Here is a 12,564-nt window from a genome sequence, read left to right as displayed (position 1 = left end):
TGGTGTGACAAAGTTGCCTTTGAATTTAATATTAGCCATCAACCACATCTTAACATTGTTGGTTTTTATATTTTAAAGCGTTTTTTAAAAAATTAATTATTTTTATTTTTTCTTTACTTCAAATTAATATATTTTTTTAAATCATTTTGATGTGTTGTTGTAAAAAATATTTTTTAAAAAATATATTATTTTAATAAATTTCTAAATAAAATATATTTAAAAAAATAATTACAATCATACTTTTAAATACATTGTTTGCCTGAAGGAATTTTAGATGGGGCACATTACGGATCAGACTTTGCAAACATTAGTGCAGCAATGCATAGGATGATTTATTTGACGGTGGAGGGTAGGTTTCAACTTACACGTATTTATGCGTGATAAATATTTTTAAAAAAATATTTTTTTATTTATAAATATATTAAAAAAATATATTTTTAAAAAAATTAATATAAATACATCAAAACTATCTAAAAATATTAAAAATTTTAATTTTAATAAAAAAAAAATTTACACCACAGCCCTCTAGTTATATTAAATAGGAATTGATAAAATAAAGGGAGTGGAAGGAATTCTTTAAATGTTTGATTTTTGGAAAATGGAATTGGCCAGGTAGGTTAGTAATAAGAATAATAAAATATTATCAAGTAGTCAAACTGAAGGAACTGTGGGGGCATGGACATCGTGGTACTTTTAATTTCAAGGCGGCCGTTTCTTTATTAATTAAAATGCTAGAAGTTGCACTTGAAGGTCTAGCTGTTGTGGTTAATCGTATAACTTGTTCCATCCCCGTTCTGGGTTCGATCCTTTATGTGCACGCCTGTTATCCCCGCGGTGTCTTACCTGCTCCTGGGCTTGCAGGATGTCCAGTGGACCGTGGAGAATAGTCGTGGTGCGCGTAAGCTGGCCCGGACACCACACGTAAATCAAAAAAAAAAAAAAATGCTAGAAGTTACACAGTTGCCACACAGGGCTTGAGTTTTGCTCTCGTCGGTGTAAAGTTTACCTCTTCCGGTGATATTTAATGCAGCTTTTCAGAAATTATAAGAATAGAAACCAACTCCAGACGCTCTGAAAAGATGCCGCCATTTCTACAGTCCTCCACTCAGGGGGAGCTAGTGGCATTTTACAGGGAGGTCAAAATTAATATAATAATATATATATTATTAAATAGTTTATTTATTTAAATTAAAAAAATTAAATAATAAAAAAATTTAAAATGTTTTGCAGGAGTCCGGTCCCTGCTTGCCACCCCCTAGCTCCGCCCCTGCCTCCATTATTGCGCGCTTCGTCTCGAGCCAGGCTAAATATTTTCTTAGCTTGAAAAATGATATTTGGATGTTGCTGGTATGCTTAAAAAAAAATTGTAAATTGAGTTATAGGTCCTACGAGATATAATAAGATATGATAAAATGGTTTCATATAATCAGAAGATAAAAAAAAGAAGTAATTGCACTAATTTTTTTAAAAATAATAATAACAATGACGTGCAAAAAAAAAGTTTAACAAAAAACAATTACGAAGCTCAATTCTAAAACAATCCAATGTTAAAGAATAAATTAAAAAAAATAACTTAAACCAAAAAAAAATAATGATACCTAATTTCCAACAATTCAAATATGAAAGGATAGAATTGAAAAAAAATTAAAAAAAAACATAAAAATTAAAATACCACCAAACCCTGGTAAGGCCGTCAAGCCTCTTGAGCCGGATCATGTGAATAGAATAACCTAATAAAAGATAAAATAAAAACAAAAATATAAAGTCAATTCTAAAAGAAACCGTTGAAAGGTGCAACTGAAAAAATATTCAATGTTAAAAAAATAACCTGAAAAAATATCCAAGCTAACTTGGACAAACTCTTCGAATATATAATCTAAATCATGAGATTATAATAATATTATAAAAAAAAGATAAAAGAGATTATGAAACTTAATTCTCGACAAACCAAAATAAAAAAAAAAGAAAATTGGTGTAAAAAATAAAAAAGAAATCTTGTTAATTGGGGTTGATATTTCATACACGGAGGTGGGATCTTGAGATTAGGATCATTATATTGAGAAAAAAATCACGAAACTCAACTCTTAACAAACCTGGTGTTAAAAGAAGAAATTGAAAAAAGAAAATCAAATTAAAAAAGGGATCTAAAGAAAAAAAAAGTAATTAAAAAAATAAGAACCAAATTTGACATATAAAGAAAAATGTTGAGCAATAAAAAGAATAAATATCAATTTTGATATAAAATCCAAAAGAAACCGAATGCAAAGAAATGAAATAGAAAAAACAAATCAATAAAAAAAAATAAAAATCAAATTTGATATAATGAGCAAATAACATAAAACTTTTAAAATTATGTATGACAGTGCGATTCCTAATAGGAAGAGAGAAAAGAAGGAGGAGAAAAAAGTATACGGGAACCAATAGTTGTGCCACCACTAAAACACGTCACACCACTTGAAAGGACATGATATGCAGCTTCCAACAACACCGTGGAAGTCATTATTTGGCCACCAGGAGACACGTCATTTGCCGTCCAAAGACCGCTTCGCCCATTGGCGCGTGCCAATCCCCCCAATGCCAATTTTGGTCCCTAAAGACCTAAATGTTTTTAAATTAGTTGAATTATGTTTTATTTTTCAAAACCGAGCTAATAAAATTTCTCTCGATATTACAAGATCCCCGTAACAAGATTATCAAAATAAAATACCAAGTTAAAACTCAAATAAAGCCAATGCAAATGGATCAAATTAAAAAAAAAATGAGGGACAATAATAAAATAAAAAAGGGACTTGAACTCCCCCCGACCATGCAAACCAGTCCATGATTTTAGCCAAAAAGGGACCGGATATTTATTTATTTATTTTTCAAACTCAGTCCCTAAAACTCTAATTGTTTTAAATTAATTACGTTGAACTTTGTCTCATAAAATCAAGAATTAACCCAGCAATGAAACATTATATTGACACCTCAAGATTCTCACATGCATACATGAAAAACAAATCACAATACCAATATCAAATGACCAGATAAGAAGAAAAATAAATTCAAAGACTAAAATGTAAAAATTCCTAGTAACTATAACAAAAAAAATAAATAAATAGAGGATCTCCAGACGACCCACAATACATTACTTAGGCTTCTTAGTTTTATTTTATAATAAAATAACTTCTTAAAAATAATTGAATTGATTATAACTTTGTGGCCGTAATTTAACTAAACTAGTTAATTAGTTCTCATAATTTTAAAAATATATTTTTAATTTAAATTATCTTAAATATATTTTTAATTTAATAATTTCATATATTTTTAGTGAATTTATATTATTTTTATTTTTTTGAAAAATAAAAAAATATATTTAAGAATGGAAATTTGATTAGAGAAGAACATATTTTAATTAAAAAAATAAATAAAAATGATCAATCAATGTTGATCAAAATATTATTTACTAGTTTTTAATATTACAATGACTCATTAATTAATTAGCCACTTGACTCGCATATATCTAATTAAATAAATCAAAAACTTTTTATGTAAATAAAAAAATTCATTGATAACGACTAAAAATAAAACTAGAAAAATTAAAAGATGGATGCAGATCAAGCTATTTGATATTAAAACATTAGTCATTTATCCGATTGTGTTTGATGAATTTTTTTTTATTTTTTTTATTTAATCAAATAATAATAAAAGTATACACACACATGAAATCGATTAAATAAAAGAAAAAAAAATATTATGCAAAGTTACATATATTATAAAAATTATTTACAAACAAATAACTTTTATTTTTAAAAATAAAATTCATGTACACAAAACATGAGAAAAATAATCATGGATGAATCATAATAATATATTAAAAAAATTAAATACATACAAAATAATTAAAAATAAAAATTATTTTACAAAAAGAAAAATAAAAAATAAAAAAACACAGGAGGGATATTAATTGATGCATAAATTAAAACAATTATTAAAAAAACATTAAAAAGTATCAATTAAAATAAAAACCAATTTAGAATAAAAAATTAAAAAAAAGGCAACAATAGCCTAGGAGCCGCAAAGCGTGATTTAAATAAATAAGAAAAGCAAACAACTTAGGTTACAATGTCAATTGAGTTTAATATGTTGGTTTTATTTTAATTAGATGATGAAAAATAAATAATAATAATAAACTTATATATATATATATATATATATATATATATATATTTTAAAAAATCACTATAACTTGAAAAAAAAAACCTTTAGAGGTATGGAATTGAACAAAAAAAAGGACAAAAAGAATCAGCTTGGGAAAACTCAAGGTAGCATGATAAACATGTAATTTGGATAATAAGGATGAGTCAACCTGAGTTGATTTGCAAAACTTGCGATCAAGGTCATGAGATTGTAATAACATGATAAAATTTTTTTGAAAAAAATCACGAAGTTAATATAAAAAAATTAAAGTTGAATGATGAAATCAAAAAAATAAGATAAGCAAAATTTTTTTTTGACTCGCATTGACTTTTCAAACTCATGACCTCGGTTATTAGACCCAAAGCACCATAAATGAGAAAAACACGAAGCCCAATCCTCAACAAATGACTTGTTAAAGGATAAAATTGTAATGTTTTTTACAAAAAAGGATCTAAAATAAAAAAAATGATAATTAAAAGAATAAGGATGAAAATCAAAATAAAAAATAAATTAGAGGGCAGCAAAAAAGTTTCAATTTGAGGGTTAAATTGAAAAAAAAAATAACAAAAAAAATAATAAGAATCAAATCGGATAAAACAATACACAGAAAATTTAGATTGAAAGATAAAATTGAAAACCAATAAATTTTTTATAAAAGAGCTAGGAAAAAATTAAAAATTAAAAATAAGAACTAAATTAAAAAAAATAACATAAGATAAATTTGAGTTGAAGGACTAAATTGAAAATAAATTAAAAAATTATAAAAGGATCAATGATAAAAATCAGAAATCAAAAGAATAAGGATAAAAATTGAAACAACAAAAACACATAGGGCCAACCTGTATTTTTTTTTAAGAAGAGAGAAAATAAAAAAGCTATTTCGACGACAAACTATCCCGTGTTTGCCGCCATGCGCTGCTTCGAGAGGAAAAGAATGCGGTGACACCTCCATTAACATGACAAAATGTTAGATTTGTCTATCAAAGATGCCGCACCTCCAGTCACATATATTTGACACACCAACAACTTTTTAAATTTAAATATTAAATAATCAAGTAAAAAATTAAATTACCCCTTGATGATTATGAAATTAAGTGAAAGGAAACCAATGGCCCTGAATGCATAACTTACTTTTTCTTGAATTTAGAGGTAAAAAGGTTTTTATTATATTTTAAAAAGAAAAAAAAACTCTTTGTCAATATTTTTAATATTTTCTCGATTTGGAAAGTAATTTAATTATTTTACTGTTTTAAAAATTTGAAAAAAATATAAATACTTCATGATAATTTTAAATAACCAATAAGTCTAGAAAAGATAGAATTAGCCCCCATACCAAGACAAAATAATTTTTACTTTAAAGAGTAAAAAAGTAATTTTATCATAGCAATAGCAATGAATAGGTTTTTTTTTTATCTGGATGTATAGTTACTTTTTACCACGGTTTTTAGAGTTTTTGTAATTTAAACAAACTATGATAACTAAGTTGTCATTAACTCAAAATTAATCAATAAAAGAATAAACAAGTACGGCGAGTGGAGGGTTCATCTACAAATAGACAACAAGAGAGGTTCAGAATCGACTTTCTTGCAACTTTTATTTCCTCGACCACGACAGTTTCCTCTTCTTTCAGAATCTTCAAACTGACGGACTGAGACGAAACCCTCGAGCAAACAGCTAGCTATACTTTCACAAAAATGGATCTTTTTCTACTTAATCAAAAACACACTCTAACAATCCTCAAAACCCACAAAAGATATAACTTCATCAGTTATCTTCTAAACCCTGCCTCTAAATCTAGCTTTAGATGTCTCCAAACAATAGAAACCTCTCAAAACCCATATAAAGAACCATTTTCTTCAGCAACAACCCTGCCTGATTCTTTATTGGTGGAGAAGATCATCTTCAATTTAAAACATGGTAATGTAAATTCTCTGCTTTCCTATCAACTTCGCTTGAACCCATCAGTCATTGTTGATGTTTTATGTCGTTGTAATGGTAATTTGCAACTTGGTCAAAGGTTTATTGATTCGTCAGTGTTAAATGGTTCAAACTTTAAGCATTCATCCGTTTCATTGAGTGCAATGGTTCATGTTTTTGTTCGTAGTAGAAGATTATCTGATGCACAAGCTTTGATTCTTAGAATGATTAGGAGAAGTGGGGTTTCGAGGGTTGAGGTTGTTGAGGCTTTGGTATCATCGATGTGTGGCAATTGTGGGACTAATAATTTGGTTTTTGATTTGTTGATAAGAACTTATGTGCAAGCTAGGAAGTTAAGGGAAGGGACTGAGGCGTTTAGAATTTTGAGGAGTAAAGGGTATTTGGTGTCTATAAATGCTTGCAATAGTCTTCTTGGAGGGTTAGTGAAGATAGACTGGGTTGAATTGGCATGGGAAGTGCATAGGGAAGTTGTTAGAAGTGGGATTGAATTGAATGTTTATACATTAAACATTATGGTCAATGCTTTGTGTAAAGATGGTAAATTTGATGATGTCAAGTCATTTTTAAGTGAGATGGAGGGAAACGGGATTTATGCAGATATGGTGACTTATAATACTTTAATTGGTGCATATTGTCGTGAAGGACTTTTAGAAGAAGCTTTTGAGATAATGAACTCTATGGCAGATAAAGGTTTGAAACCGAGTCTTTTTACATATAATGCTATTATAAATGGTCTGTGTAAAAAGGGAAGATATGCAAGAGCAAAGGGAATTTTGATTGAGATGCTGAACATTGGGTTGAGTCCTGATACTACTACGTATAACACATTGCTTGTTGAGAGCTGCAGAAGAGACAATTTTTCTGAAGCCAAAGAAATTTTTGGTGAAATGTTACGTCAGGGTGTTGTTCCTGATTTAGTAAGCTTTAGTTCCCTTATTGCAGTTTTTTCAAGGAACAGACACCTTGATCAGGCATTGGTGTACTTTAGAGATATGAAGAAATTTGGTTTGGTTCCAGATAATGTGATTTACACTGTTCTTATGCATGGTTATTGTAGAAATGGCAATATGTTGGAGGCTTTGAAGATACGGGATGAAATGCTGGAGCAGGGTTGTGTCTTGGATGTGATTGCATACAATACTATATTAAATGGGTTGTGCAAAGAAAAGATGCTCACAGATGCAGATAAGCTGTTCGATGAGATGGTGGAAAGGGGTGCACTCCCTGATTTTTACACTTTCACCACACTTATTCATGGCCATTGTCAGGACGGGAATATGACTAAAGCACTAAGCTTGTTTGGGACGATGACTCAAAGGAATATCAAACCAGATATCGTGGCATACAATACATTGATTGATGGGTTTTGCAAGGTGGGTGAAATGGAGAAAGCCAGTGAGTTATGGGATGGTATGATCTCTAGGAAGATTTTCCCCAACCACATTACATACGGCATATTAATAAACGCGTATTGTAGTGTGGGCCATGTATCCGAGGCCTTTAGATTGTGGGATGTGATGATTGAAAAGGGTATTAAACCCACCCTTGTCACTTGTAACACTGTTATAAAAGGCTACTGTCGGTCAGGTGATTCTTCGAAGGCTGATGAGTTCTTGGGCAGGATGATTGCTAAAGGAGTTGCTCCTGATCATATTTCGTATAACACCCTTATTAATGGTTTTGTGAGAGAAGATAATATGGACAAAGCTTTTCTTTGGATTAATAAGATGGAAAAAGAAGGTCTGTTGCCTGATATTATCACGTATAATGTAGTTATGAATGGCTTCTGTAGGCAGGGTAGGATGCAAGAGGCTGAGCTGGTCTTACGGAAAATGATTGAGAAAGGGATAAATCCTGATAGGTCCACATACACAGCTTTGATAAATGGACACGTCACTCAGGACAACTTGAATGAGGCATTTCGATTCCATGATGAAATGCTTCAAAGAGGATTTGCCCCAGATGATGTTTTTTAATTTGATCACCATACTGCTGCCTCTCATTGTTGATAAAGGCCATGAACCCTGGACAACTTGAGAGTTCAGTTTCATGGTAAAATGCTGCTAAGCAGATCCATTCCAGCAGATAAATCCTTGTTATTCAGTTCTTGCAGCCTTTGTACTTGCTGGACTCAGTTGTCTCTTTGCCAGGTGGGATATCTTAACTCCTAACTTTATATTCTTCATTCTATTTTCTGCAATATTATATCACAACCTATGCCACTGAAGTCCATCTATTCATTTGCATGTTCTTAGTAGATGTGCTCAGAGAGTTTTAAAAGCAGAGGTTGATTTCATTTTTGTGAGGTGCTCCTTTTTTGTTCAATCATAGATGCTCTTGACGAAGGTGAGGTTGAGTGGATTTGAATGGAAAAATATGTTGAGTTGATTCTGAAAGGTTTTGTAGTTTTCTTCCTTGCCCTCCACTGTGTCGCTAACTTCTTACCATAGTTTGTATGCCAATTTTTCTATTTCAGGTTTAAAGAGCGCATAGCCTTGTCTATCAAATGTGAGCAATGGTATTATCTTAACTCTGGGTATCAAGTGTGAGCATAGCTGATAAATTCCATTAAAAAAACTAAAATGGGCGGTGAATCTAGACACGTTTAACTGTGGATGAGAACAATTAACTTACCACTTTACCCTTAAAAAAAACCTTTTGGCTAGAGATTGAGGGCATGGTTGTCTTTTCAATGGGGACATTTTGGCATTATTTTTAAATTGACTGAGGGCACAACAGGTATTTATTTTAAAATTGCATAGTTAATTATCTTAAATATCCTTAAGATTAATGCTTTGATGTTGTTAAGGGGTAGATTTGTATTTTCACTTCTAGAGTGTACAGTAAAATAGCCAATTTAACCTTATATACAAAAATACTTTGGCCGGTTAGGAGTGGTGTTTTCGTCTTATCTTTTTTATTTGCACAATAAAAATACCTCCCTACCCTTGGGTTTTAATTTTTTTATGCCTTGGATCCGAGGGTATTTTGGTTATTGTACTATTAATTTTTATGTTGTTATTGAGTAAAGTGAAGGTTAGTTTTGTTTTTTAATAAATTAAAGGGATTTAAAAAATCATTGTCGTGTGTTGGGCACGTGTCAGCGCGTCACCCGCTCTGCCGTATTTATACATCATGTGCAGCTGATTTTGGCAAGCAAAAACGCCATTTCGTGGCGTCATTAGATTCATCTCAATTTCTCCTTTATGATGCATGTAGAAAACGGAGCTTCGATTTGGTTTTAATGACCATTTCTTTTTTCCTTCTCTCTCCCTTGATTCCTGCGCTCTACCGTACAATTTTTCAAATCAGCCCTGTAGCTTTTCTTTGTTTTTGATTTTGTTCATGATTTTTTGGTTGATATTTATTTTATTTCAAATAACTTATGAAAATGATTCAATTTCAATTTCATTCACATTTGATTTTTTTTACTTCTCTTTGTTTTTTATTTAGTCCCTTATCTTTTGGTTGATATTTTTTTATTTGAAATAACTCATGAAAATTGAAATTTTTTCAATTTCATCATCATTTGATTTTTTAAATTTGTCTTATTTAGTTATTTTTAATTGCTATTTATGTCATCTAAGATAATTTTTATAGTGTAATTTTTTCAGTGATTTCATCGTCGATTATTTTTTTCTTATCAATTTTTGTTATTATTCTCTTGATTTTTTTTTTGCTTTGCTAATTTTTTTTGCTTTGTGATTTTTTATATTCAATTTTATTTTTCAACATTGAGTTGATTTGGATTTAAGCTTTTTGGTTAATCTCATTTTGGGATTTCCTGGAATCTAGTTTGGAGAATTAACCCTCCGTGATGTTTGCTAGGAGTTGTTTTATTTTTTTTTATCATTCTTTTAACCTAATGTTTTTCTCTCTCTAGATTTTATCATTTGATATTTAGTTTATTAGAGATTAAACTCTATGTTTTTATTTTATATGCTTTCTACATTTTTTGTTTTTTTTTTCTTTGGTTAGGTTATCTGGGTTCTTTTTTTGTTTTGTGCTTTGTTATATATATTTTCTCAAAATAATTTTTTTTCTTGAATGATTGAATATAGACGGATAACTCACTTCATTGTGTTTTGTTAAGTTTGCTTTTACAGGACATTGCTTTAGCGAATCATGCAATTTTTTTCGATGTCGTCATGCATCCTTTTACAGTAGAGTTTGAACCAAAGCAAGCTCTTTGGGTTGCGGCCGATGTTCACGGTCGAGTGGTGGTAGGTCTTCTACAAACTTTTTCTTTCTGCTCCTTACAAGTATAATATTGATGATTTATTTTTTATGTTTATTATTGCCAAGTCTTTTTTTATGATTTGTTTTCTATTGTTGCTTTCAATTTAAATTAGATTATTAAATTAATTGATATTAGATATATTCAAGTTAATGACCTGAATGTCGAATTTTTCTTTCTTCTTTCAAAACACTATTGACCCACTGCGTAGAACACATTCCAGTCTAGTGATTTGCTGTGGGACCATGAAAAAAGCACAGAGTACTGTGGCAAATACTCAAAAACCCTGTTTGTGGTCTAGGATCTAGGTAATGCTGAGAATAGGGGTGCTAAAGTGTAAGTGTCTGCTTTTACTTACACTCCAGGAGATATGAAGGGTTAGCAAAGGTGGTTAAACCATTTGTCTACATTTGCTTATGTTCTCTTTCATGACGAGTTCCTCGAAAGAGATGGGATTCCTGATTCAATTACTCAGGGATCTGTATCTGCCTATCTGGCCTAATCCTCCCCTTTATATGCTGTAACCAATCAAAATCTGCTCAAATCCTCCCTTTTCTTTTTCTAAATGTGAATTAATCTCACTCCATATTTACTCTTGTTCATAGACTTTATTGGGTTTGCATCTTGAAAAGGTGTCTCGTGTTCATGCAATGACTTGAGTCTCATGAAACCGTTGTTTTCCACTTATTCTTTATCCCCTCGTGGAAATCCATTTGAAACATTACGCTATGAACCAAGAGGTTTTTTGTTTTTTTGAGGTTGGCACTAAAAGCTTGTGGAAGATTTTCTGATTCTCTGTTAGCCAGAAGTTTTCTGTTTTTCTGGGCTCCGCCATATATGAATGTCGAGTTGATATGCAGTCTCCTTGGGCAGCCGAGAAAGCTCAGAAGCCCAAGCTAAAAGGGTCAGAATCCAAGGCCTCGCAACAGGGTTGATGCCAGAGGAGAAGAGGCAAGTGCGGGTGACCCATTAGGCAGGCCTAGTGGCGTTTGTAAATTACTTATTACATTTTCCACACGTTTGGAATAATGGAATACCAATGAGCTCAATCCCGTGTGCTCAGCCATTTGGAGTTCGGTGACTAAAAGAGTAAAAGCTCATTTCCTTTTTTCTCCAATATAGTTTCTGATAAAGCTGAAGCATGAGGATACTTTTATTTTTTTTTGGATTTATTCTCACTTCAAGAATTATTAATCTCAATCCATATTTATTTTTATTCATAGACTATATTACCTTCTAATCTTTAATATTATTGTGAAATATCTTATTTAATGGTAGATAGTATTAGGAAGCTCAAATTTTTTTTTCTTTAATAAGAAAAGAAATTTAGCATGACCATTTTTTTTAAAAAAAAAAAACTAATTTGGTGTTAGACAACGTAATTTGGTTACAAAACAAGGCTCTATACCAAATTTCTAATTATAAATGTAATGCTCACATTAATATCATTATATATATTTTTTAAAAAATTAATTATCATCACTTGTAAAACTTATAATTACGAGTATTTTTGGCTATCTAATTAGTAAAAGCAGATTATAAAGTATGATAAAGTGGAAATAACACTATTTTTTTTATCGTGAAGTTGAAGATAGTTTTTTTATATTATTTGATCGAGGAAAAAAGCATAACTATAAAATTTCTACTAAATTACAAGTATATAAGTATTGTATTAATTAGTAAATTATAACCCTAACGTACATAATGAATCTTTTCAGCATTGCATAGTAAATGCCTTTTGCTCCTCTTTTACACGCTAAGAACAATCCATCACCTTACTAAAAAAAATCCATCTACACTCTTAGAGGCTGGAGCACGCATAGGATGAATAATTTTGTTTAATGACCTTATTTTCATTCCACATAGGATGATAATGGGAGACCTTTTCCCTGTTCACCACTCAGTCCTTCCTTTTTTATTACCGAGCAAGAGAGTTGTGCCGATGAAATTCAACATAGTACATGGTTTTATCGACATATGGCTCCTCGCATCATGAAGGGTTGATATGGTCGGATTGTATCATAGAAATGTCAAAATCATCATTAGCCAGTCTCATTGTATATCTTATAGCATGTTTTTTTTAGCCGCAATACTCTAAAAGTCTAAGATCAATGAATCTCTCGTTGTACATTTTATCGTTCTTGCAGAAAAGTCTAAGATCAATGAATCCAATTTGCTTTGGACAAATCGATGTTTGATGTTTGTAGTTT

The 12,564-nt window shown here is 30.6% G+C and overlaps 1 protein-coding gene across 24 annotated transcripts; it reads left to right on the top strand.

Moving 5' to 3' along the window:
• Positions 1 to 5,740: 5,740 nt before the first annotated feature.
• On the top strand, positions 5,741 to 11,574 carry LOC7463892 (pentatricopeptide repeat-containing protein At5g01110). 24 transcript variants are annotated; one of them, XM_024593264.2, is made up of 5 exons: positions 5,741 to 8,267; positions 8,376 to 8,463; positions 8,594 to 8,635; positions 10,211 to 10,340; positions 11,228 to 11,574. In XM_024593264.2, the coding sequence occupies exon 1, from the start codon at positions 5,874 to 5,876 to the stop codon at positions 8,091 to 8,093; it is 2,220 nt and encodes a 739-aa protein (XP_024449032.2). In that variant the 5' UTR covers positions 5,741 to 5,873; the 3' UTR covers positions 8,094 to 8,267; positions 8,376 to 8,463; positions 8,594 to 8,635; positions 10,211 to 10,340; positions 11,228 to 11,574. The 24 variants fall into 24 exon arrangements, with proteins under 24 accessions (XP_024449032.2, XP_024448997.2, XP_052303109.1 ...); XM_024593229.2 differs by having other exon boundaries at positions 8,594 to 8,856; positions 11,215 to 11,574; XM_052447149.1 differs by having other exon boundaries at positions 8,386 to 8,463; positions 10,211 to 11,574.
• The last annotated feature ends 990 nt before the right edge of the window (positions 11,575 to 12,564 follow it).

This window comes from Populus trichocarpa, chromosome 1 (assembly GCF_000002775.5).
Source record: "Populus trichocarpa isolate Nisqually-1 chromosome 1, P.trichocarpa_v4.1, whole genome shotgun sequence".
Classification (NCBI taxonomy): domain Eukaryota; kingdom Viridiplantae; phylum Streptophyta; class Magnoliopsida; order Malpighiales; family Salicaceae; genus Populus; species Populus trichocarpa.
Note: the sequence above shows the minus strand (reverse complement) of the source record. Positions and strands in the feature narration are given on the sequence as shown.